Raw genomic sequence first — 26,277 nt, forward strand, 5'->3', positions numbered from 1 at the left:
AAAAATGTAAGATTTATTTAATATTTATTTCAACTTTGCGTGGTACTATTGAATAACATGTATGGTGTCTCAAAGATGTATATTGTCGTTGTATGTAAAATTGGAACTCACAACAAGGCAAATTTAAATGATTACAGGCAAGCATCGACACGAGATACATAACAAGCATTTAGATTCAAATTATGTTTGATTTTCTGGGCGTTCACATAATGGTTATAATAGTCATTCAATGTGCCAGTTTTTACAACATGGACATTTTTATACGCACGTGCGTATTGTGCGCTGATGTACAGTAAAACTTATATACTGATGGTTTCTCATTTTGTAAATTTCTTGGTACAATTCCAGCTCGGAAAAAACATTTCTTGAATGTCACATCTTACAGCTGTTACCTTGCCATGCTTGAATCTCAGCAATACGCCAAATAGATTATCCTGTATTGGACCTATTTCACCGTGTATATCCAGTAATGCGGGATTGTTACTTTTTATAAAAGAGAATCAGAGCATTTTGTTTTGGTTTTATGTCAGTCACTTCAATAATGTAAGGGGCATATGTCGACTTTTCTGCTTAACTGGTGGAGGAAGGCCCCGGGTGCCTCTCATGGCAATATTTCAGACACGAACGGGAACCTGAGTAGAACCACCGACGTTTCACATGAATGAATCTAAAGTCAGGTGATATTGGAACACACAGCAGTGAATGGCCAGCTAAATATAAAATGTTTGTTCTTCTATGTAGCAGAACGTGGATAATGCGTTTACATGAATGTGCTCTGTGTAGAAATTTATCATGTTAAAAACTCATTTCTTTATTAACATTTGGGTGTTTAATGCTTTTTCTTTGATCATTTTGTGGCATTTTCCACAATCCAGAGACAATTTCCACTTAATCGACAATTTATGAGATAGACGGATAGACGGAAGGACAGACAATGCAATTTCAATATACCCCTTCCAATTGCAACGGCGGGTTAAAAAATAAGAGGGTATTTCTTTTAAAGAAAAATATTTCTTGGACATGCACTTTCCCTCACTATGTGATGCGTTACATATAAGTAGTTCGATACTTTTTAAGTATTAGAATGAATCATAAACGGAGAAGTTGTTGCGAGTTAATGTTTTAAACTGTCTCTATAACTGTATCCAGTTTCAATAAACTATTATGATTCTTAGTAACTGCACTTTCTTTTACTGGTTTCTATTACTTAATGAAGTTTTTATCAAACACGTTCAGTACTTACTCAAGTAATTATCTAGACAAGTATTATAGCGTTCAATATACGTTTACGTCATTTCCTTAATGTATCAACTGAGGAAGCTGAATAAAGCGAAACATATTTTGATACTTAATGTGTGTTGGTTTTTGATCCAATTGTCCTAACGCTCAATAAAGGCAGAAAATCAATGTACAGGTGTGATTCTTTAAACTGCATTTCCCCTCACCAGTCTTTATTACTGTATGAGGTTTTATAAAAATTATTTGAATTATTATTTCAGAATAGTATATGAAGACCAGAATACATTAAATGAAGCTTAAACTTTTGAATATCGGCCCGACATACAGACAGACAGAAAGAAAGAACAGAAAATGCAGTGACATTATGCTCTTCATTCGGGGAGCATAAAAATATTTCATTTTTATAACCAGTCTAAGTTGTATTATAAAGAACATATCACCATCCAAAATGCTAGGTTCCTAAATACCCTACCTTGCTGATGAAAAACAAAAGCCGTTAGCTGCACCAAATGTTGAGAAGACAACAGCAATGGGCATAATGATATATGCGTCTCCTAACATTTCTTTTCCCCAGTCCTGGAAAGGTTATATAGTCATATGTATTCATATTGATATTGTTGATAATTTCAACATTTAAGCAAACAAAGAATCATTCGTTAACAACTAAGAAAGATGGGAGATCAGATATCAATGTGTAATATTTGAAACTGGATCTTACTAAATCACATTAGCTCATTAACTTTCATAAATGCATTACGTTCATTACACATTTGAATTTTTCATTATTTAGTGAAGTCTAGAAAATCGTTTATTTGTTATGTGCGGTTATCTTAATTCAAAATAGAAGCAGAGTATTTTTCATAAAAAAAAACATGAATCATTTTGACGCGATCATCAATAGAAACAGTAGTAAATAAGTAGTTTAAACTTATTAATACATTAAATGTAAGATAATGGAAACTCAAACTGTAAAGGCTGTTGGCTTTGAACCACGTTCTTAATCCGTATGGGGATGATGTATTCTTTAAAAAAAAATACTATATTACTGTATAATAATTTCCGTTTTGTATCTGATGTCTTCCTTCACAAGAATTCACGAGAAATTTCTAAAATAACTAAATAGAGTCAATGAAAATTACAACTCAAGATAATTTTTAAAGAACACGTACCACAGCGACAGCATCTGAATTAAGAAGTCCGTCTTTACCAAGGACAGCAAGATAAGAAATGTTTGTAAGCAGATAAACTATTGTCACAAGTAGCACGCCTATGACATTGGCCTTCGGTAAATTTCTGAAAAGAACAACAAAAATGCATTTGAAATAGGAATGAAAGTAAACAATGCAATGTAACATCATTACAGATGTATTGTATGTCGCTCACTTGAATATAAAAACTCTCCATGACAATGAACAAGTAAACTATGAACAAAAGCAGACATAAAATCTAAATCAAAAACTGATATCACAAAGTTCATATTTGTATCTGAAAATGGTTGCTATTGCTAAGGGAAAACAACAGTTCCAAAAGATGTGTACAATTTTGACCCCCAGGGCTTTTATTTGAACAAACTGTGTAGGTACTCACTAAAAGATGTTGTCGGGTTTTTTTTGTTGTTGTTCGTTTGCTTTTTGTTTTTGTTTTTCTTTTAAGCCCAACAGATAACATCGTGTATTGTCCCCGTCATAGGTAAAATAGGGCAGGGGATCCATCCGCTATTTCACCTTACAAGTTTTCCAACAAATAATCCATATATGGATATATATTATTTGTTGGAAAACTTGTAAGGTGAAATAGTGTGTGTGTGTGTGTGTGTGTGTGTGTGCGTGTGTGCGTGCGTATGCTTCTTATTTAGGTTGCCTGATTATATTTTAAAAATCTTATATGTTGCTATCTATTGTTGATTTAAAATGTAGGTCTATGAGAGACAATCTATTTTTTTTTTTGCATCCCAGAGGGAACTGTGCCGGGTTTCAAGAATGTACCTAGGTCTTACTCATAAAAAAGAGGAGATGCAAACGAAAACCCACCACCCCCACAAAACCCCACCGAGGATACACTTACATATGCAAATTGTACCAGTAAAACCATTGTCACGGATGACTGCCTAGCTAAAGTCAATTTGTTTTGAAAGCAGATATTGAATATTGAGAATCCAGAAACTACCCTAAGTATTGAGAGGCCACATAGGGTAGGTGCCCATAATCCGGATAAAACTCGCCCGATAGTAGTAAAATTTAGTACGGACTCAAAAATGACTGTGAAAAACGCATTATATTTAAAGAGCATCAATTTGTATCAGTCGCCATACAATGTTAGCGATCAGTTTCCGCCCGAGGTACAACAACGAAGACGTGAATTGATTCCCAAGATGTTGGAGGAACGCCGTGCAGGAAAGAGGGCCGTTCTAGTCAGGGACAAACTGTTCATTAATAATGTACTTTATAAACCTGAAACAACAACAAATAATGACAGCTAGGAATGCGCAGTAAAGTTTGACTTAAGTTTATTATCTTGGAACATTGAAAGGTTATCCACCTGTATCGATGATTTTATTTATAATTATGACATACTTATTTTCAGTTAAACTTGGGAACGTAGCAATGATAATTTTTCACTAGATGAGTACGAATGCTTATCAATACCTAGAATAGAATCGCTTTCAAACGAAGTAGAAGAGGTCATGATGGAGTGTGCCTGTATTACAGGAATTTTCTGAAGGATGGAATCGAAATTGTTGAGACTGACAGTAACGGCATAATATGGGTTAGATTAATTAAAGACTTTTTCAAAAACGATTTTGATGTATTTCTCTACTTTATATATACCACTTAGTAATTCTGTTTATTTTAATTTGCACGATTGGCTTTTTCGAAGCACTTGAAATAGGTGTCCGAATATATTCTCAATGCGGTAAAATAGAGGTTCTAGGTGACCTGAATGCAAGATGCGGTAATAAGTCAGACATTTAAGAAGAAAATGATCATTTTGACCGTTATATTTATTCGATTGAAAATTGTGATATGAGTAACAGTAATATTATTATACCCGATAGAAAATCGATGGATAATATTGTTAATTCTTCGGGAAATAAACTTCTTGATTTATGCTTGAGTACTGATTTTAAAATTCTAAATGGGAGATTAGGGAATGATGCAGATATATGTAATTTTACCTTTATGTCTAATACAGGTAAAGTCTAATTGAGTATGTGCTTATGCAGTGCGAGTTATTTCCCTTTGTACTTTTTCACATCATAAACCTGTTCAACTTGATATAAGTTTTGCATGTATATCAAAAATCATTGATAATGAAAGTGTTAGTATAAATGTATTAAAATGAAATAACGAAGATAGGGACAAGATAGATAATTACAAAGAATTGGTAGAGAATGAAAATACGAACATTGACATGATTGTGAATAGTGTACAAAAAATGTAATTAGAAATGATGTTGAATTAGATATAGGTATACATAAATTATCAGATGTTTTGTATGAAAACTCATTAAGTATATTTGAAGAGTCAAAACAAATAAGAAAGAATACATATAATAGAAAGAGAAAATTTAAAAGTTCATGGTTTAATAATAATAATAATAATAATAATAAAGACTTTATTTAACGAGAGAACTCATTTGAACAAACATATCAATCTTCCATGAGGCCCTCAACCAACAAGGAACAATATAAATTTAACATTTTCAAACTTTTAAAAATACATAAATGTAAAAACATACAGGAGATTATCAATTTGTATACATCAATGCGTGATAAAACCTCAAGTATAAGGTTTTAAAATGGTTAACAGATGTAGCAGACTTAATATAATCAGGAAGGCCGTTCCAAATACAAGATCCAGAATAAACAAAAGACTTACGAAATTGTTCAGTATTTGGTCTAGGGGTATAAAGTTGAAAATCAGATGATGAACGCAAAATGCGAGTATGAACATCTGACGATAAAATGAAATTATTCAATAAATAGGAAGGCGCCAGGATTATTTATTATTTTAAACATCATAATAGCTTTTTGAAAAACAACCCTCTGTGAAAAGGTCATCCAGCGGAGTTCAGAAAAAAGTTCAGCAGATGGAGTGTCATAATCTTTGTCTAGAATTAGTCTTTCAGCTCTCTTTTGGAACTTAATGAGTTTATCTTCTAGAAAAGACGTACAGTTACCATAAATTATGCAACAATAATCAAGATGTGGTAAAATATATGCATTGTAAAACATTTTACGTACAGGTATAGATATAAATAATTTATACGTGATAATAAATGTAACAATGAGTTACACTTTTTAAGAACATTATCAATATGGCTTTGCCAAGACAAGGTGTTATTAATTGTAATACCCAAAAATTTTTCATTCAGAGCTACAAAAAATTTGCTCTGTTTTATATAAAATACAAGGATTACTTTCATGAATATAATTTTGCTTGTGTTTTGAGGAAATATACATGACCTTAGTTTTGTTAACATTGATAGACATGCGATTCAAATCACACCATTTTGTTGGCATTAAAAGATCATGAGTAAGAGATTCAACTACTCTGTTTAGGGATACATCAGAGGTTGAAAGGGTGGTGTCATCAGCAAAAAATATCAGTTTCTGTTTTTCCATAGACAAAGGCAGGTCATTGATATATATTAAAAAACAGTATAGGACCTAGCACTGAGCCCTGAGGAACTCCAGTAGTTACTAAACTTGACTCTGAATATAAACCGGATATGTAAGTTTGTTGGGTTCTGCAATCTAAATAGGAGGAAAACCAAGCAACTGGATGAAGGGTCTAGGTTATACATTCTAAGCTTTTCAATAATAATAGAGTGATCCACATAGTCAAAAGCTTTAGAGAGATCAAGGAAAATTGAACCAACTATTTCATTTTTGTCAATAGCTGTAATCCAATCATCAATAATTCTAATCAATGCTGTTTGACACGGAATGATTTGACCTGAATCCAGACTGACGTTGGTATAAAAGTTGATTTTTTTCTCAAGGTATTGCTTTAAATGTGAAACTGACATGACGTTCAAGAATAAGTGATATCAAGGGGAAGTATGGAAATTGGCCTTATAATTTTATCACTTTAGAAACCCTTTTTATGTATAGGGAATGACTTTTGCACATTTTGAAATGATTTTAGAAAATGTATTGTTAATAATACTGTTATTGAATATAGTGGTAAGTATGGGAGCAATAATATGAGCCGATAATTTTAGGAAACCTTGCACTGAGACCATCTGACCCACCATTGACTTTGTAATATCAATCGATTTTAATTGTTCAACACATAAGAGAGCTCTATTTTAGGTATTTTGAAAGGGGGTATATGCTGAAGTTTAGATGCATTTAGTTCAACAAGCTCAGGATTTTCATAACCAGTCTGATTAATGGTATGATGGGATTGGTGGAGATTCACAAATTGTCTGTTGAATAAATTTGCAGTGATTAAAGGGTCAGAAACCGGGTTGCCATCATCATCATCAATAAAATGTGTTTGAACCTTGGATTTGTAACCAGATAATTCATTTAGACCAGTCCATAATTTCTTTTTGGGTTGTGTTTTGTTTTTATTGATGGTATCATTATAATATTATCGCTTAGAATCATATATGAGAGACTTAACGTGTTGTTTTCTATATGTTGTAATTATATGTGTCATTAACCCTATGAAAAAACTGGTGTTTTTTTTAATAGCATCGATGATGTTTTTATTAATCCAGTTTGGTTGGGTGACCTTCTTTACTCGTTTTTTTCTGGTTGGTGCATGTTTTTCAAGGACAGACAAAAATTTATCAGTGAACAAATCTATAGAGTTATCTTGATTTTCTACAGATGCTACTTCTGACCAGGGTTGCTCTGACAATTCGTTAAAAATCGATTTTTCATCAAAGTGTTTAAGAGACCGGAAGGTTATTGTCTGCATGGGACCTTTAACACTGATATTTGAAAGTTTGCGTGTAAAGACAAATTGGAAAATGGTCACTAATGGATAAGGAAGGTACAAAAACATCGACTATATTTTGAGGCATGTTTGAAAATGCATGATCTATCAATGTAGCAGAGCTTGAAGTTACTCTGGTAGGAGATTCAACAAGCTGAGAAAAATTTACAGACTGCATTAGATCTAACCAAGATTTAGAACAATTATCATGCTTCAAAATATCATAGTTAAAATCTCCAATAACAATACATTCTTTTTCCTCTAAATATGATTTTTCTAAGGATATAGCAAAATTATTAAGCCACTCAACTTTAGAAGATGGTGGTCTGTATGCATAACACAATAATAATGATTTACATTTAGGCTGTTTAAGTTCTAGCCAAATGGATTCAATAGAAATACTTTCTAAATCAGATCTATATACAAAAGATAAACAGTCTCTAACATAAATAATTAAACCGTCTCCATTGGAAGGCCTGTCCTTGCGAAAAAGTGTCCAACTGTAGTTCATTGTCTAGAAAATTTACATTTAGAAACGTTTCACATAAACAGAGTATATCAATCTTTTGTTCTAAAATTATAATTTTAAGTTCGTCTAATTTTGGGTACAAATAGTGAATGTTAAGATGTAGTATGTTCAACCCTTTATGCGTGTACCAAGAGTTACTATTCTTATTGGAGTCATAGTTTAAAATATTGTCATTTACAATTTCATTAGTCAAATTAAAATTGATTTCTCCATATTGAAATGCATTTCTTTCACAATTATTTAACGACTGCGTTCCCAAGAATTCTGATTCCTCAGCCATGAAGTTGGTACTGGCATGTAGACCATGTTCTCGTCTCTCCTCCCTGTAAACCTCCCTTTCTGAAAATGAGACTTGTTGTCCATTTTGTTACTGCTATGGTCATCAGATGGCATCGTAGATATGCCTAGGACATAGTTTATAGCCTTCCACATGGTTGTTCCAAACAGTTTTCCACCCTTTCTATTTAGATGTAAATAGTCTTTATACAACGACTTGTCTGGAGTACCATGCAGGATAAAGTCAGAGAGTCATGGTTGATATAGTGGTGACCACCATCTCTGCACACAGATCTCTAAACCTGTTGTTGTTTCAGATATAATGGTGTTGACAAGTTGTCGTTTCTTCTAGGTAGAATTGAAGAAATGATTATTTTACATTTTGAGTTGATGGTTTTTACAGTGTGTATTGTATCCTTCAGCTCATCAACTATGTACTGGCTGGAATCTGCATCAGATATATTATTTGTGCCTACATGAAGTAATATTACATCTTTATCCTTTATTCCATTTGAATCTGTATCATTCATTGATATGAAGGTATTTTTCAATTGTGCGTATTCTTCCACCAGAGTGAGTCTTGATGTTTACTTTCACATTAAAGTCTGACATTCTGTTCGCACTCAGGATACATGTCATTGAATCACCTGCCTATAAATGCAGAGTATTTAGATTTTGAATTTTGATTTTCTGTTGGCTTGAGTTTTATTTTCAGGCTTTTTGTGTTAATTTGTAGTCTTTCTCAAAAATTATCCTGTTTATGTGGCTCAGGCGAGATCGTTTTTTCAGCAGAAGTCTGTATTACCGATCTACCAATTTGCTGTTAAACTTTTCATAACATTTCTTTCAACAGTTCATCTCTCAATTCTTTAATGTCTTTTTAGCTACTTTCTTTTCCTACACACTCAGTCACACTTTTAAATTTTTATTCGATACTGTCTGCTTTCATTGTAGATTTGGTCAATCGATCGGCTAGTTGTGTTTTCTCTTTTGACAGTGTAACATTTTGCTTTTTTTAATTTTTCATTGGATTCTTCAAGTATAAGACATTCAGCTGTAGCTTTGCTCAGATTATATTTGTTTCAGTTTTGTTAGCTCACTTTCAACTTTTTCACACTTGTCACTTTGTTCAATGAACTTTCATGCGTAGAATTTCATTTTCACGTTTTGTATTTTCTAGTACATTGAGCAATTTTTCATTTTCACCTTTTAGAATTTGGATTGAGACAGAAACTGTTTTAATGTGTTTTGAAGCGTCTTTGTTTTCTTCCATTTGCCTTTTTAAGCTCTTCATTGTTGTTATCTGTAGTATCTTTTGTTAAACTAATGGACACATTAATGGTTCACTTTCATTCAATATCAACAATACCCTTTACAGAACATTATCAGTACTGATGGAAACAGACAGATTGTCACTTAACGGTAATTACGTCTTCATTCACTAAAGGTTCGTTTATACCAGACTCAAATCCTTCTTTCACAAAAGTTTTCATCACTATTTGCTATTATTTTCAATTCTGAACAATCTTTGCTTGCTCACTTTTTTGATGATTTTTCAGCTACTGGCTGTTTGACAAAGGTTTGCTCATTGCTGTTGTTATTGAAAAAGTTGTTGCACTACCTCCCTTTAAATAAGACGCGCTTCTTTGATTACTTGGTCTAATTGGTGTCCTGTTACGTGGACTTCGCAAGAGATTTTACCATGCTAGAGAGATACTGCAAAGGACTTTTGGATGTTCTACTACTGACTGGAGAACTATCATTTTGGTTTACTTGGTTTGAAGATTGCAGATTGTCTGGGAATGGTCACACTTAAGTTATCTAATATTGTTTTAAAAAATTGTGTTTTCTTCCACTTCCAACATCCTTTCCCTTGGAATAAATATTGTTTTATTTTCATAAATTGTGACAAAACAGTTTTCTTTTCATTTTCAGATATGTGAGTTTTTCAATACCATTTGTGTTTTTGTTTATTTTAAAAAGAGTACTTTTTACATAGATAATCCTTTATTTGTTCATATGTTTCCTTGTAAAAATTGTAAACTGTGATGGCATCAGTTTTAGTTGAAAATTTTTGTGTTATATAATACACCTTCATTTCTATCATTAAAATCGATAGTTTCTTCCATTTTTACATTTAACACGAAACACAAAAGACGGTACCATACGCGAAACTATTAGCGGTTTTCAACCGTTACAGTCTGTACTTTAGTTTAGTTTGCGTACTTTCCGGTTTATTCTACTCAAGTATACCGCTGTACAAATTGATGAGCGTCTATATATCATGATCGTAATTGTCTGCACAAGGTCATTCTCATTTCTTACAATTTAGACGTGTATCTCAAAAATAAAAACCATAGTTACTTTCCTTTAATGTTATTTCACTATTGTGCAAAGTTATTTTATAATCAATCACGTGAATCCATATAAATTTTGTAAAAATAATTCGACGAGTGCCGCGGATGTTTACATGCTGTGCTCGATTTATACGTTGATCAAGATTGTGAGAACGCTAGAAAAGAGTTTTAATGTGCAAATAAAAAATATTTTAAGAACAGGTTAAATCAAAATATAGAAATACTTGTTAATAGCAGACGTCTTTATAGAATAGCTAAGAGGCGAGCACGTACTAAATTTCATTTAAATCAGAGAAAGAAAATGTCATTTTTAGCCGGCACGCAGCCACAAAAGTTTTGGAAGGAAATAAAAAAAAAGAGAAAGAAATCAAGCAAAAATGAACTGTCATCGGAAGATTTTTTTGAGCATTTAAAAAACTTATTTTCAAATGAATGACTTTTAAAAATAATTTCGTTGAAGAACATTTAAATAGTAATGTTATATTTTACAACAATGTTGAAGAACATGGACTTCACGATCGATGATGTGATAAAGGCTATTTCTTCCCTTAAGAGTGGTAAAAGTGCTGGTATAGATAATCTTATTCCGGGGACATTTATTGAATGCAAAACAATTTTAGCACCAATATTATGTTGTTTAATCATATTTTCATTGAAATGAATATCCTGAATCGTGGTGTAGTGGTATTATTGTACCAGTGCCCAAGAATGGGTAATCTAAATGATGTGAATAATTACAAGGGTATCAACCTTTTTAGTATATTTTTAAACTTTTCTCAATATTGTTAGACATAAGATTACGTAAATGGACCGAAAGTAATGAAATATTGAATGATTTCCAGTATGGTTTAAGGAAAGATAAAAGTACTACTGATTGCATTTTTTGTTTTATGTTCAATTATTAATAAGATAATACGTCATGAAAAGAAAAAGGTATATGCATCATTTATTGATTTCAAAAAATGATATGTTTTGATATGTTATACAGAAATGGAATATGGTTTAAATTGACTGAATCTGGTGTATCATATAAAGTTGTAACAATGTTACGTAGTACATGTATGTATAATTGTGTGAAATCTTGTGTAAGAGCAAATGGTTGCCTGACAGATAATTTTGAAAGTTATATGGGCTTAAAACAAGGGGAACCACTCTCACCTCTGTTATTTATTTTCTTCGTAAATGATATGCACGAAAACTTACAAATAGATAATGTTGATACATTTTCCTTAGATGATATACAGATATTTTTACTATTATTTGCGAACGATACAGTTTTATTCTCTTATTTTAAGGAAGAATTACAATGCCTCCTTAATAAACTTCATACATATTGTACTAAGTGGGGTATTGTGGTGAATGTAGAGAAAACGGTTGCTATGGTTTTTATTTGTTTGGGTCGTCAGACCAAACAAATAATGGTAGCGAAATTTCAGAGTCTAATGTTGTTAATTGCAAATGCCGAAAGTAGTCCACTTTTTGAAGCGGTTACTTCCCTTTTGTATGTACACTAACGCCGAAAAATTCAGGGGAGATCACTGCGTAAAGATGGTTAAAGACAGGCGCATTCATTTTCAAGCAAAGTAATTCCCGAATGGTCGAAGATTTCTAATATTGTTTTATTGTATTTTCTGATCGAAAATAAGTAAATACAAAGCGGACATTCAATCTCTGACACAGAAGTTTACGACAAACCTAACAACAAGTAGTTCTCAAAACAGCTTAAAACTAGCGATTTAAAAGAAAGAAATATTTTATTTTGTTACAAGTATTCAACAAATTACAACGCATTCAAAGTTAAACAATAGCGTTGTCATATAGAATTGTCAATAAATGCACAATCACAAATTACGCGGATGAATATGATTTTATCAATGAAAATACTATTTTTAGCGATGTCGATTATCGAATACTACACAAACCGAGTAGTGGAATATATAGATTCTACATGTCGGACTGTTTTGGCGAGAAGATTTTCGCTAAAATATTTACTTCAATTTTAAACAACAGGATCATGAACAAAATACCTCGAAATTAATAAGGATTACAAACCCGAAATGCAATGGAAGTTCTTAATTTAGAATGACTTGATGTTAATCAGACGTTATTTGTATAACTTCTCCGTGGTACAGTTGTAACGCGCTCGCCTGGTGGCCTAAACTTTTAATTTGTGATAATGTTATAATAGCAATTAATAATGTGCTAAAGTCAGTTCTTGTTATTCTTAGTTATTTAAAGGATATACAAAACGAAAAAATCAATTTGAAAAAAAAGAGAATATTTTATAATTTTTGTGAAGTTGGCGGCCTGGCGGCCGAACGACCTTACGGCCTAAATTTTTTAATGTTGTAGAAGTTGGTCAAATAATTAAACCAACTCTTAATTAATTTTTAAAGTCAAATTTTATCATCTAAAGTTACAAAAGAGAAAAAAATCACATTCAGACATTTTTCCATGGGCCTGGGAGTCTGAGATTTTACTGTCGTAGAAATTTATAAAAACAATAAAAACGGGACTTATTGAAGCTCTTAAGACTATTCTTGATTTTTAAAAGTTATATATAAGAAGAAAAGAATCACTTTGCGATAATTTTTACATTTTATCATTTTTGTGAAGTTGGCGGCCTGGCGCTAGCGGTCCAAAATTTTAATGTTGTAGAAATGTTATAAAAACAAACTAACGGCATTTAATGAAGTTCTAAATACAATCATTGTTATTCTTAGTTCTTTAAAGGATGTGTAAAATGAAAAAATGACTAAGAAAACTTTTTTATTTCATATTTTTTGTGAAGTTGGCGGCCTCACGGCCCAGAGGCATAAAATTTTTAATGTTGTAGAATTATGTCAAAGAAACTAAAACTTATCATCTTAAAGTTACATAAAAGAAAAAAATCACATTAAGAATTTTTGTTTTTCAGTAGCGTGGGAGCCGGACATTTTATAGTCGTGGAAATTTTATAATGACAATAAAAACGGCGCAAAAAATCACTTTGCGAGAACATTTTCATTTTAATTTTTTTTGAAGTTGGCGGCATGGCGGCCTAAAATTTTAATTTTGTAGAAATGTTATGAAAAAATAAAAACGGCATTTAATGAAGTTCTTGAGACAATTCCCTGTGTCGATGCCCTGTGCCTTTTCAGTGACGAGCAATTTTTGATGTGAAATTAGGTAATTACACACGTGTGTGGACTGTATTTTAATCAAATAAAATTACACATGTCATGACAAAAGACGGTTATCTCTTCCTGACTGTTCCTTTCTGCAAATCTGCCAAATACTTTACCAACATTTAATGAAGTATGACGTCATGGTCATTACTTAAATAATCCACAAGATATGTTACAGTCATAAATCTTAGCGTACCTGAAATGTATATTCGCTGATCTTCTAGTGAACAAAGCAATCTATTTAATTTCAACCCAGGGGCGGATACAGGTCAGGGTTTCCTGGGGGCTGACATATGGGTGGAAGATTTTGACAAAACCAAAAGAAAAACAGATGAAAATTGCGCATGTCTGATGAATGGGCCAGCATCTAGTTTATGTGACAACAATTTAAATTAATGTCTTTTTGTGTGGCAATGCACTTTTCTTATATATGTGTATACCACTGTACTGTACATATTTAGATAATATATGTAATTAAGACTGATTTCTGATTTAAGAAAAATGTATGTGATCGGAGTGGGCCTGGGAGGGGTGTCCCCTCCCATAGACTGAGAAAATTTTGAAATGTGAAGATGAAAATGGTGTTATTCCTTGACTTTCTAGTGCTGTTTATGGTACCTTTTGGATGGTTTAACATCACATTGTATTTTGTATAGGTTAGTGTTTGCAGGGGCTTTCAAATAGAATTCCCCTTGTGTATTGTGTTTAGTAGTAAGCATTTACAAAATAACAGCACACTTACCAATGTATGCGTGACCGTTGATAAAAATAATTTCAAACACTCAATCAACTTTCTCGTCTGAATAATACTTTTTTATGCATGTATAGTTTTTATATATTTTATAATAGCGATTTTCCAAAGTAAAGTGTTATTAAAATACTGCCTTTCTATTGTACAGAAAAAATATTTCAAACACTAATTCAATAAGAACTTTTTCCATCAATGTATCCTGATTTAAGATATTTAAGAGGTCAGTACAATTCAAATTTTATTTAAAAATATAATTGCCATAAAAATATTAAAAGCAAATGACCGATCACTTCATCTTAATAAAAATCTTAGTAAAACTAGTTATTAAAATAGGATTCCTTTAATATTATCTTTATAAAACTCGATCGCCACCTTTTTAATTTACAAATCATAATTTTCAATTTCTTAATTTAAGAGCTAAGGCAAAGAAAATGAAAAAACAAAGACAGTAAAATATGGTGTACTATGTAACACACATTTATTTGCCAATATCTTTGACTATTAATTTCATTAGACCTTTGGAAAGTAATAAACCAAACAATAATGCAGTTGAAACATTGAAGTAATTCAAGCATGTGGCAAAAAAAGATCTATACCAAGCCCCCAGGCAGGAGATTAACAACTCGATGACAGCAATAAATATTTTGATAAGGGAGTACACTACAGCCAATAAAGTTTGAAACTGACAAAAAAATATTCCAGCCCAGCTGGTAAACATATCTTTGGGCCGAGCTGGGGGGCTACAGCCCTGAAGCCCGGGCCTGAATCCGCCACTGCCGGAACCTATAAGAAAGGGAAAATACATGTCAGGTATACCATCTATGTTTTCATTTCTCAATTTCTTAATTAATACAATTCTTGGTTGCAATTTTATTTCGTGGTTATTCAAAGATACTCATATTACCCTAAATTCAAAATATTCTATTTGTTCTTTAATTATCAATATAATAAAAAATAATAAAAAGAGCCGGACAAGAATACATATACATGTATATGCAACACTGGAGACACGTTCTGTTCACTGATGAGTCCAAGTTCTGCCTAGACTTCACAGTCAGGCGTGCTAGAGTCTGGAGAAGAAAAGGTGAACGGTTTCAGGCTTCAAATATTGCTGAGCATGACTACTACGGAGGTGAATCTTTCTAGAATTAACGTCTCTGTGTGTTAAATCCATCTAAAACCAATGCTGTAGCTCAAGTCAACAACATCTCGGCTGCTAAATAAGAAACCGTAAACAAATATGTTTCATCACCAAGGGGATGTTTAGCACAATTATGGTCATCAGTTTATAATACCGACTAAGATGATTTCAATTTTAACCTATTATTTTGCACATCACGGCAAAACCTTTGCTATCTGATAGATAGAAAGTTAGTCCCCAGATCACTTACATAACGTAAATATTGACATAATACAAGTTATTAAACATGAATTAAGATATTGCGATATTTAACGTTAGGGTTTTGACATTTAACGGTAAGGGAAAATGGTGCGACATTTAACGTCACCATTGCGACATGTAACGGCAAATATTTTGAGAAATTTAGCGGCAGTTGCAACAATTAGCGGTAATAGCGCGACATTAAGCGTCGTTGAAACATACAACGTCGCCAAAATGTTTTTGTGTATTGGAATTTTATTTGGGACGTGCGGAAAAAAAACTGTCTTGACAATTATATTTTGTCTTTTTTATAAACTTAAAAAATACGGATATATATAAATGAGAAGAAAACCGACCAGAAAAGTCAATTGTCAAATCTCAAAATATGCACATGAGCAGTTTGTACCTTCAATACCTTCGTCAATATAGGAGCTAGGAAGCTAAAACCTAAAACCGAGTGTGTCATTTACATTGCCTTAAGAAATGGGGATATTTAAAAAATTGAAAATAACATACAAACCCACTTTTATCCTGTCACTTGTATCAATTTCGGCCCGATAACAAGGTGCCGTATATTTTTACTGATATACGGCACTTGATCACGTGGTATGCATTTTGCCGGACTACTTTTCAAGAAAAAACATAGATCTAATTATTATCATAATGTTGGACTTTATGTTTGGTTGTTAAATTTGTTTTCGCCTCAGAGTTTCCAATAGAAACGTTCTTTACAGGCCGTTCCAGTGGTATGGAAAAAAAACGTTAAATCTTCTGTGTGTAGAATAACGAATTTTGGAAACGTTGATGCCAATAACGTTGCGACATTGAAATAGCGTACTTGATTTGATTGTTTTGCACGTGCTGTTTGGCGCTACATTGTGACGTCACGTAAACAATACTTTAAACGTCTGTACAGCGTTGACGACTGAATAAAAGATAATGGTGTTCGAATTAATTTTCTTAGTCAGACCATTTTCTTTCATTCTAGATAGTTTTCACAACAAAAATCGACAAAAAATTGTTTTTATTTATCACATTTTTCAAACAAAATGGCGCCCTCAATGTGAAAATACACAGGGAGATAATAAGAACGGCGAGTGCATTGTTGTAGAATAATGCACGCTTCGGGCCTTCTTTGTTTATATAGAAACATTTCCGATAGTGTGATTAAATGTAGTTTGCCTAATAAAATTCTTTAAAAAAAACGGTGACAGGATAAATAGAATAATAGATTGGTGCCGTGGATGGAGAAAGTTCATCTGGCGAGGCGGAGGAATTTATTGGGTGAGCCACTTTTCTGTAGAAAATACGGGAGTTATAAATTTTCATGACTCGAATGCCATTTTGTCCAGTTTGCAACCGTTTCGCTTGAACCAAGTAGGCAACAACCCTTGTATGTCATACATATAAAATTACATAAACTTGAAATATGATTAGAGCTATATCGGCCTCACCTTTGCTAACATTGAAATACGACCCTGGAATCCGAGCGTACTAAATCCCGGAATATTTTCCAATCACGGCTGTGACGGATAAATAACTTATGTGGTTTATATTTAATGTGGGGCATACATAAGACCTCGCAATTCTAGTATGTTTAAAATGACGTAGGGGGTGCAGGCTATCCTTCTAAAATAGTGCCCGTAAGCCCGTAAATCAACGATGACATATTTATTGTCTTGTTCACTGATTGGGACCAGAGAACTCGCATATATAGAGTTTGTTCTCTCCCTTTAATTATCTCCCTTTATATATACTTTATCTGTCTAAATTCATTGTATCCTACGGATCTACTTGATCTTACGGGATCCAGTTGACTTTCGGAAATAGATATATAGTTATCTGGTCCCAATCAGTGAAGAAGACAATAAAAATGTCATCGTTGATTTGTGAGACATGATGGCAGAGAACTAACTCTATATATGCGAATGTTGAGCTTGTTTCAATGTGTAGTGCAGTTTGTGACTGTATATAAAGCTGTTCTGAAACCATCATTTTTTGTGATGGTGGATGAGCAGTGGCTATGCTTTCAGGCGCTGTGCCGTGATTGGACTGGCATATTGATGAAACCTGATAAATGTTCCTTGTGCAGTGTTGAAATAGATAAAATAATAATGTTTAAGAAATAACAAACTCTATGTAAATTCGGTAGCGCTTTAAATGCTTTCTTCGCATATCTTCAGCCGAAACATTAAAGTTATATATGTAACCTTTTGTCCAACTTTAAAAGAGTTGAATACTAAGCATGCAGTATGTCTTAAGATAGTAGGATCATAACCTCTTTGAATAAAACGTTTTAAATTAATAATTTTAGTAAAAACATCAAAAAATTACCATGACCCAAAATCTTTCACATCGCCATAAAAACCAGGCTGGATAATCTCTTGTCGCAGAAGAGTTTTTAAATCTCGACGATTGAATTTTGAAATAAATCAAAATTACGATTGTGTATTTTTTTTAAATATTTCCGTAATTTATGATAGCGGTATCCCTGTTTTAGAAGCTTGCTGTTAAAGAAAATATTCCGCTCGTTGAAATCCTTTACTTTGCTACAAGCTCTAGCGAATTTAATTAACTGAGAAACATATACCCCGTAAGATGTTGCATGGGGTCCGTCTCCAGCTATATGTGGATAATTAACTATACAAAAGCAAAAGTCATCTCTTTTATCATAGGTTTTCGTGTGAATAGAATTGTTGTTGATATTAATATGAAGATCCAAAAATGATGTACTAAAATTTCAAGAGTTCGTTTTATTAAGTTGTAGTTCATAGGGATAAATGTCAGACACCATTTGATCAAAATAAGGATTATCTAAATTATATTATCAATTATATTATCTATATTATATCATCAATGTACCTGGAAGTATTATTAAATGTGACTATAACATCTTGTTGTTTACCTTCAGAGAGACTCAACATAAACTCTCTTTTATAGCAGTACAAAAACAAATCGGCGACCAGGGGTGCACAATAAGTACCCATAGTAATTACTATAATCTGTTTAAATAGGATATTACCAAACCTGACATAAATGTTGTCTAAAAGAAAAGAGAGTGCTCTACAAACTTCGTCACAGGTTCACATAGTATAATGTTTAACAATACCGTTAGTTAAAAAAGCTTTGTTAGAATTACATGCTAGAAAGGTAACCTTTTCCCGTGCAAAAGTTTTCTGAATTAGCGAAAATAGTTTATCATTAATAAATTTATGTGGTAAAGTTGTATAAAGTGTAGAAACATCTTATGTACTGACTGTTGAAGCTTGATAATTCTTAATTTAGAATTTATCCCTGATTTCACCAGATTTTTTAATCGACCAAAAGAGATGTTTGCCTGTGTTTTCATAGACTTTATCACAATATCTAATTGCATGTGTTTTAATGGCAGTCAAACAAGACGTCAATAAAATAGAAAGTTTACTTGTAGTGCAAGATGTAGAATTAGCAATGAATCTAGCTTTGTAAGGTTTTTTTATGTAATCTAGGAATCCAATACATAATAGGAAGTTTGAGTTCTTTTTCATTAATTTGGACTTTAAGATTGGAAATATTAGTGATATGATTGTTTACAATGTCTTTTTTAACGTTTTACTACTTTACTTAAACCAATTTTACCATCTGTAGGTGAGTGGCTTTAATTAACACTTTAACTAATTCTTTTAATTGATTTCTCATTTGTTCTTTGAAGTTAGTTTGTTAAAACATTGATATTGTTTTACCTGTATGGGTTCTTCAGCTCCTCTGTCAAATAGTTCAAAGTATTCCTGAAATGAAACTTTTGTATAAGTAATGATTTGAACATGCAATACCGATTACTAAACAATATTTAAATCTTGGTTATGCTGTGTTGTGTTGCGAATAGTACATATAGAAAGAAATGTTTCCCAGATTATTATAGTAGATTATTTGGCAATATTTGTATTGTTCTATGTGTTTAATGTGTTATGCTGAATCAGAAATTCTCTTCATGTTATTAGAAATGTTATCTTATATATTTCTCTAATATATGTAATTTTTATAATTTGCTTATTATTGCAGAAAATAAATGTAAGTAGAGCTATGAATAAAGGTGATTAATACCCCGAGAGCATCTTTGACTTTTTGAAAAATAAGTGGTCTAATAAAATTTGAACTCAACCTATGATTAATGAACAAAACCTCATTTCAATAAATTGCAATCCTAACCAGGATCTTCATATAAACTTGCTGTAATATCTCATTCCTTACTATAGTTATTGTCCTAAAACCATTTTATATTTCAGTTATAGTGACACTTGACCTCCGGGAGTACAAATGCCATCCCAACCAGGGTTTCCACATAAGGCTGCTAAATACCAAGTTTGATTACAAAATCCATTTTTAAACGCCCGTATTAATTCCCACTATATATAGCTATAGTTATATATAACTTCATAGAAATGTGATTTCTAGGTCAACTTCGAAAACGGGTCACCTGGGGTTAACACTCTAGTGGTCACATTTTAGACTCAATCATCATCAAACTTTGTCAGGATGCTTGTCTAGGAAATTACTCGGATAAGTTTGACAAGGGTCATCTCGGATGAAAAACTAGGTCACGGGAGCTAAAAATAGAAAAATCTTGTTATAAACTTTAGTGGCTACTGTTTAGATCCAAATATACTTAAAAATGGTGTGAAAGTTTGTTTTGATGATTTCTAGGTTAAGTTCGAATATGGGTCACCTGGGGTCAAAAACAAGGTCACACCGCCAAAATATGAAAAAGCCTAGTTAACACTAAAGTGGTCACATTTTTAACTCAATCATTACAAACCTTGTTAGGATGCTTGTCGAGGTAATTGCTAGGATGAGTTCGGACGGATGAAAAACTAGGTCACAGGAGCTTAAAGTAGAAAAATCTATAAATCATCATCAAACTTTGTCAGAATGGTTGTCTAGGTCATTGCTCGGATGAGTTTGAACATGGGTCATCTCGGATGAAAAACTAGATCACAGGAGTAAAAATTGAAAAATCTTGTTAACACTCTAGTGGCTACTGTTAAGATCAAAATATCCTGGAAATTGGTCTGAAAGTTTGTTTTGGTGCTTTCTTGGACAAGTTTGTATATGGGTCACCTGGGGTCAAAAACTAGGTTACATTGCCTTAATTTGAAAAAAAAACCTTGTTAACACTCTAGTGGTCACATTTTTGACTCAATCATCATCAAACTTTGTCAGGATACGTGTCGAGGTAATTGCTCGGATGAGTTCGAACGGATGAAAAACTAGGTCACAAGAGCTAAAAAAAGAAAACTCTTGTTAACACTCTAGTCCCTACTGATTGGATCCAAATATCCTGGAAATAAGTCTGATAGTTTGTTTTGGTGATTTCTAGGTCAAGTTCGAATATGGGTCACCTGGGGTCAAAAACTATCTCACACAGTCCAAAAAATCTTGTGGTCACATTTTTGACTCATTTGTCATCAAACTTTGTCAGGATGCGTGTCTAGGTAATTGCTCGGATGAGTTTGAATATGGGTTTATCTCGGATAAAAAAACTAGGTCACAGGAGCTAAAAATAGAAAAATCTTATTAACACTTTAGTGACTACTGTTTTGATCCAAATATTCTGGAAATTGATCTGAAAATTTGTTTTGCTGATTTCTAGCTCAAGTTCGAATATGGGCACCTGGGGTTAAAAACTAGGTCACACCGCCCAAATATGTAAAAAAGATTTAATACTGTAGTGGTCACATTTTTGACTCAATCATCATCAAACTTTGTAAGGATGCTTGTCTAAGTAATTGCGTTTGAACATGGGTCATCTCGGATGAAAGTCTAAGTCACAGGAGCTCAAAATAGAAAAAATGTGTTAACATTCTAGTGGCTACTGTTTTGATCCAAATATCCTGGAAATTGGTATGAAAGTTAGTTTTGATGGTTTCTAGGTCAAGTTCAAATATGGGTCACCTGGACTCAAAAACTAGGTCAAATTGCCAAAATTTGGAAAAACCTTGTTGACACTCTTGGGTTGGGTCACATTTTTGACTCAACTGTCATGAAACTCGGTCAGGATGCTTGTCTAGGTAATTGCTCGGATGAGTTTGACGGGCTAGGTGAGCGATCTAGGGCCTTCTTGGCCCTCTTGTTATTTTTACGCAATAATTCCCAGTAGTTTTTGCAATGATCTGTATATCTGGCTCCTCCTCCTAACAAGTCATTCAATCTCGTTCGCGCATTGAACTTCGGACGTTTTTACCGTGAATATTTAAGTCGACCCTGATTTCCCAAAATTTTGTTGTAAGAAATTGATTCTATTTTGTTTGAAGGCATTTATGGTGCTTTGAGTGAAATGTTGATTTCCGAATAGTGTGACATTTTAACAACAGAAACTTTCGTCTGCAGTTTTAACGGGTTTATTGATAGGAATGTAAACACACCGGTTGGTCAGGCCAGGATTTTGAAGCAATTCAACAAAATAGTGGATGATATCCCAATAAATCAATTAACAACATCTCTTTATTTATGTCCCAATGTCAAGTAGCTTTTATATTTTTGACTCGCATGAACTTGATGATAGCGAATTTCTTCATATCTGTCTAAAATTCAGGTAACAGTCTTTATATCATTATAACATTAAATAATGTTTCACCGTATCAACATGCCATACAAATTTATTCATGATTATTCATGATTTAAATTGTATAACGCGTATTAAAAACAAGAATTGTCGGAGGACAGTAACGCTTGACTATTCGAAAAGTTGTCACAAGGGTGTTTCATTGAGTATAATAATGCTTACCTATTTGTATACATAAAATTGTCCGAAAAGGTACAAACCCTTCAGTAGTTATGGAGATGCCAGCTTACAAGCAAAAATTTACCTAGAATTTCTAAGTCGAAAAAGGGGCATAATTATGCAAAAAAGCAAATCAGAGTTATGGGACTTGTGCCAATCATCTTAGATAATCACAGAGAACAAGTGTGTGAAGTTTCAATCCATTCCTTTCAGTAGTTATGGAGATACCAGCTTACACGCAAAAACTTAACCAAGAATTTCCAAGTCGAAAACGGGGCATAATTATGTAAAAAAGCATCAGTGTTATGGGACTTGTGCCAATCATCTTAGATAATCACAGAGAACAAGTGTGTGAAGTTTCAATCCATTCCCTTCAGTAGTTATGGCGATACCAGCTTACATGCAAAAACTTAACAAAGAATTTCTAAGTCGAAAAGGGGGCATAATTATGTAAAAAAGCAAATCAGAGTTATGGGACTTGTGCCAATCATCTTAGATAATCACAGAGAACAAGTGTGTAAAGTTTCAATCCATTCCCTTCAGTAGTTATGGAGAAACAAGCTTACACCCAAAAAACCTAACCAAGAATTTAAAGTCGAAAAAGGGGCATATTTATGTAAAAAAGCAATCATAGTTATGGGACTTGTGCCAATCATCTAAGATAATCATAGTGAACAAGTGTGTGAAGTTTTAATCCATTCCCTTCAGTAGTTATGGAGATACCAGCTTACACTCAAAAACTTTACCAAGAATTTAAAGTCGAAAAAGGGGCATAATTATGTAAAAAAGCAAATCAGAGTTATGGGACTTGTGCCAATCATCTTAGATAATCACAGAGAACAAATGTGTGAAGTTTCAATCCATTCCCTTCAGTAGTTATGGAGATACCAGCTTACACGCAAAAACTTAACCACAGGGACGCCGACGCCGACAAAAGGGTGACTGCATTAGCTCGATTATTCTGCGAATAGTCGAGCTAATAAATCCTGAAATTAGTCTATTTGGATTTCATCCCAAATTTTTAACAGCCTGAAGTTGGCAGCCTAGCAGCCTGGCAGTCTAACAGCCTCAAGAAATTTAACAATAGTATAAACATGAAAACCATCGGAAATGCATCACTAGCACTTCCTAAGATAATTCCACGCTTTTTTAAATATCGATATATTATTTCTAAAGATGTTGAACTTTATCATTACATAATTTTTTTTTCATTCTGACGTTTTGAAATGTGTGAAGTTAGCAGCCTAGCAGCCTGGCAGCCTAGCAGTCTAAAGAAGACTAAGGATAATACAAACATGAAAATCGTCGGAACTGAATCGGTAGCACATATTTAAACCATTCCATGTCTTATTTTAATATTTTTTAAAATATTGAATTTTATTTTTTTCATTGTGACGCTTCGAAATTTGTGAAGTAAGCAGCCTAACAGCCCTGAAGCCTATCAGCCTTAAGAAAACTAAGGATTGTACAAACCTGAAAACCGTCGGAAATGAATCGGTATCACATATTTAGACCATTCCACGTCTTATTTCAATATCGTGATATTTATTTTTTAAAATATTGAACTTTATTTTTTCATTCTGACGCTTCGAAATTTGTGGAGTTAGCAGCCTTCAGCCTAGCAGCCTATTCGCTAAAGAAAATCTGAAGTAATGCCTTATTCGTTTTCGTCCATATGGAAATCATACTTTGATGGCCAAATATCTTTTGAGCTCTCTGCGCACTTATTTGTTTTAATCAACATTAAGAATAAATTAGGGGTAAAAATCAATAGAAATGGAGATTGTTATGGATAAATATATATTAGTTTGTAAAATTAATACTTCTAAGTACATCTGTATTACAATACGGAAAGACACAGAAACTTTATTACACTTTATTATCACTTTTTAACATCAAAATGTCACCTTTATATAAATATGCACCATATACATGTATATGGTATATGGGGTATGATGGGGATTTGATATAGCACTGGATTGGTGCGAATTTTTCAGTCGTCATCAACTTCACATCCTCAATCATAAGAAATTGAAAATTATAGCGACATTATTGTCTTCAAGTAATAAAGATAGTTCGCATGTGTCCGCGTCATCACTTCTCTTAATCAAGTAATATTATGTACAGAATAAGTCATTTTGGTTGCTCAACAGACTTAAACAAATGAAAATAATATACATATACGTATATTTATAATTGGAATGCTATAAATTATATTATACTATCACGAAGCCAGATTATCTTACAAACTTATTCTCTTATAATATCTCATCTGTGCAGAGATGATCATGTCGACGATAAGTGTCGACAAACAAGCAATAAAATAATTTCGAAATTACATTTCGCTTAATAACAGTTCAACAGTGCAAATAAGAATACGGTGGGAATTTGTTTACAGGAAATTAAGTGACATTCGTTATTCCTTATTAACAAAGGGTGTCACATCAGATATTTTATCAAAGGCATCAAGTCATATCCAATAAACCCCCTCTTATGGGATCAACCATAACTTGCAAAATGAAGTGACGTAATCGTATACGCTGTTAATTTAATATGATGTCACGGCGTTAGTCACGCTAACATATACAAAATGTGCGTTCTACAAGTAAAGAAAATAAAGCATTCTTTTATCATCGAAAGGTACATTTAAACATTTTATTTCTTTTTCGCATATTTCAAAGACATATGCAAACAGATGTACCAACTATAATGATGAAATTACGAGATAGATATTACCAATAGTTCGGGCGAAGGCCGTCTGTCTTCGGTTGGACTTCCTTTAAAATTTAAATCAATGGAAGAACTGAATATATGTACAAAAATGCTTGAAATCGCCGTTCAGGGTTAGCATATATAGAAATGATTTTTCAGCAGTTCTTGCCTAATACCCTTTTCACCCGCATTCAAACATAGTCTGGATGCACTGGAAATTATATTTGGTAATTTCACTGTGTTTATGAAATCATCAGTGTAAGACTTTTGTAATAAATTGACTCCCTATTGGCACGGATATATCTATATTTAGCTCCATGCTATTGGTCAGCTAGCTGATAAGCCCCGCCTTAATTCACCAGACATCACCTCTCTGAAATATCATTAGAAAAAAGATTTAGAAACCGAACAACTGCGTTGTTAAATCTCTCTACTCGAGCTGCCCAGTAACTATCATATATAGCAGACAGTTTTGCATAACAACAATAACATCATCTCACTATATCATCATCATCCTTAAAATATAATAATCTAAATCATCAACATAAATTCAGTCTTCGTCATTATAATACAAATCTAATGTAAATAAGAAATGAATCACATGTTGTTGTTTTTTTTTCAGAAATTGGAAAAGTTACATATTTTTAAAAATGCCAAATATATAAAATAACAAAATTCACTATTCCTGAACTATGATCATTATAAAAAGTAAGAGTTAGTCTGTCTTATCACCAGGAGAAAACTTTGCATCGTAAATTTCACATTTTAACCACTTTCTAAATGCACCTCCCTCCCCCGCCAAAGACAAGGTCTTTTAAACAGATCATGATTAGTAAACGACAGCTTCTCATGGTTAATACTCGTAGACGCTTAAAAATGTCAGTCTAGACAACTAAGCATTTGATACGCAATTATTCTTGCATAGCAGACTGGCGTTTCCGTGTGTTTTACCCATGCCGGAAATTTCATCTGGCATGGAGGGTGCCATATGAGTCGCATGCTGTACAATGGCACGCTTAGGATGACGTCATTTTACCGTTATGAATGAAGTTGCAATTTCATACGCTGTTGTAAGAAAATAGTTACGGCTGGAATGATATAAAATTCCGTTGAAAATAAAGATAAAAAATTTAAAATATACATGTAATGGAATA

The 26,277-nt window shown here is 32.9% G+C and overlaps 1 protein-coding gene across 1 annotated transcript in view; it reads right to left on the reverse strand.

Moving 5' to 3' along the window:
- Positions 1 to 26,277, reverse strand: part of LOC132754958 (b(0,+)-type amino acid transporter 1-like) — a 128,803-nt gene that overhangs the window by 17,960 nt on the left and 84,566 nt on the right. Inside the window, exons 8-10 of the mRNA XM_060745714.1 lie at positions 19,374 to 19,418; positions 2,409 to 2,532; positions 1,712 to 1,815 (exon numbers count right to left, since the gene is read on the reverse strand). Coding sequence (XP_060601697.1) covers positions 1,712 to 1,815; positions 2,409 to 2,532; positions 19,374 to 19,418 — 273 coding nt within the window. The remainder of the gene's footprint in view (positions 1 to 1,711; positions 1,816 to 2,408; positions 2,533 to 19,373; positions 19,419 to 26,277) is intronic.

Source organism: Ruditapes philippinarum, unplaced genomic scaffold (assembly GCF_026571515.1).
Source record: "Ruditapes philippinarum isolate M1 unplaced genomic scaffold, ASM2657151v2 ctg2147_1_1_1_1, whole genome shotgun sequence".
Classification (NCBI taxonomy): Eukaryota; Metazoa; Mollusca; class Bivalvia; order Venerida; family Veneridae; genus Ruditapes; species Ruditapes philippinarum.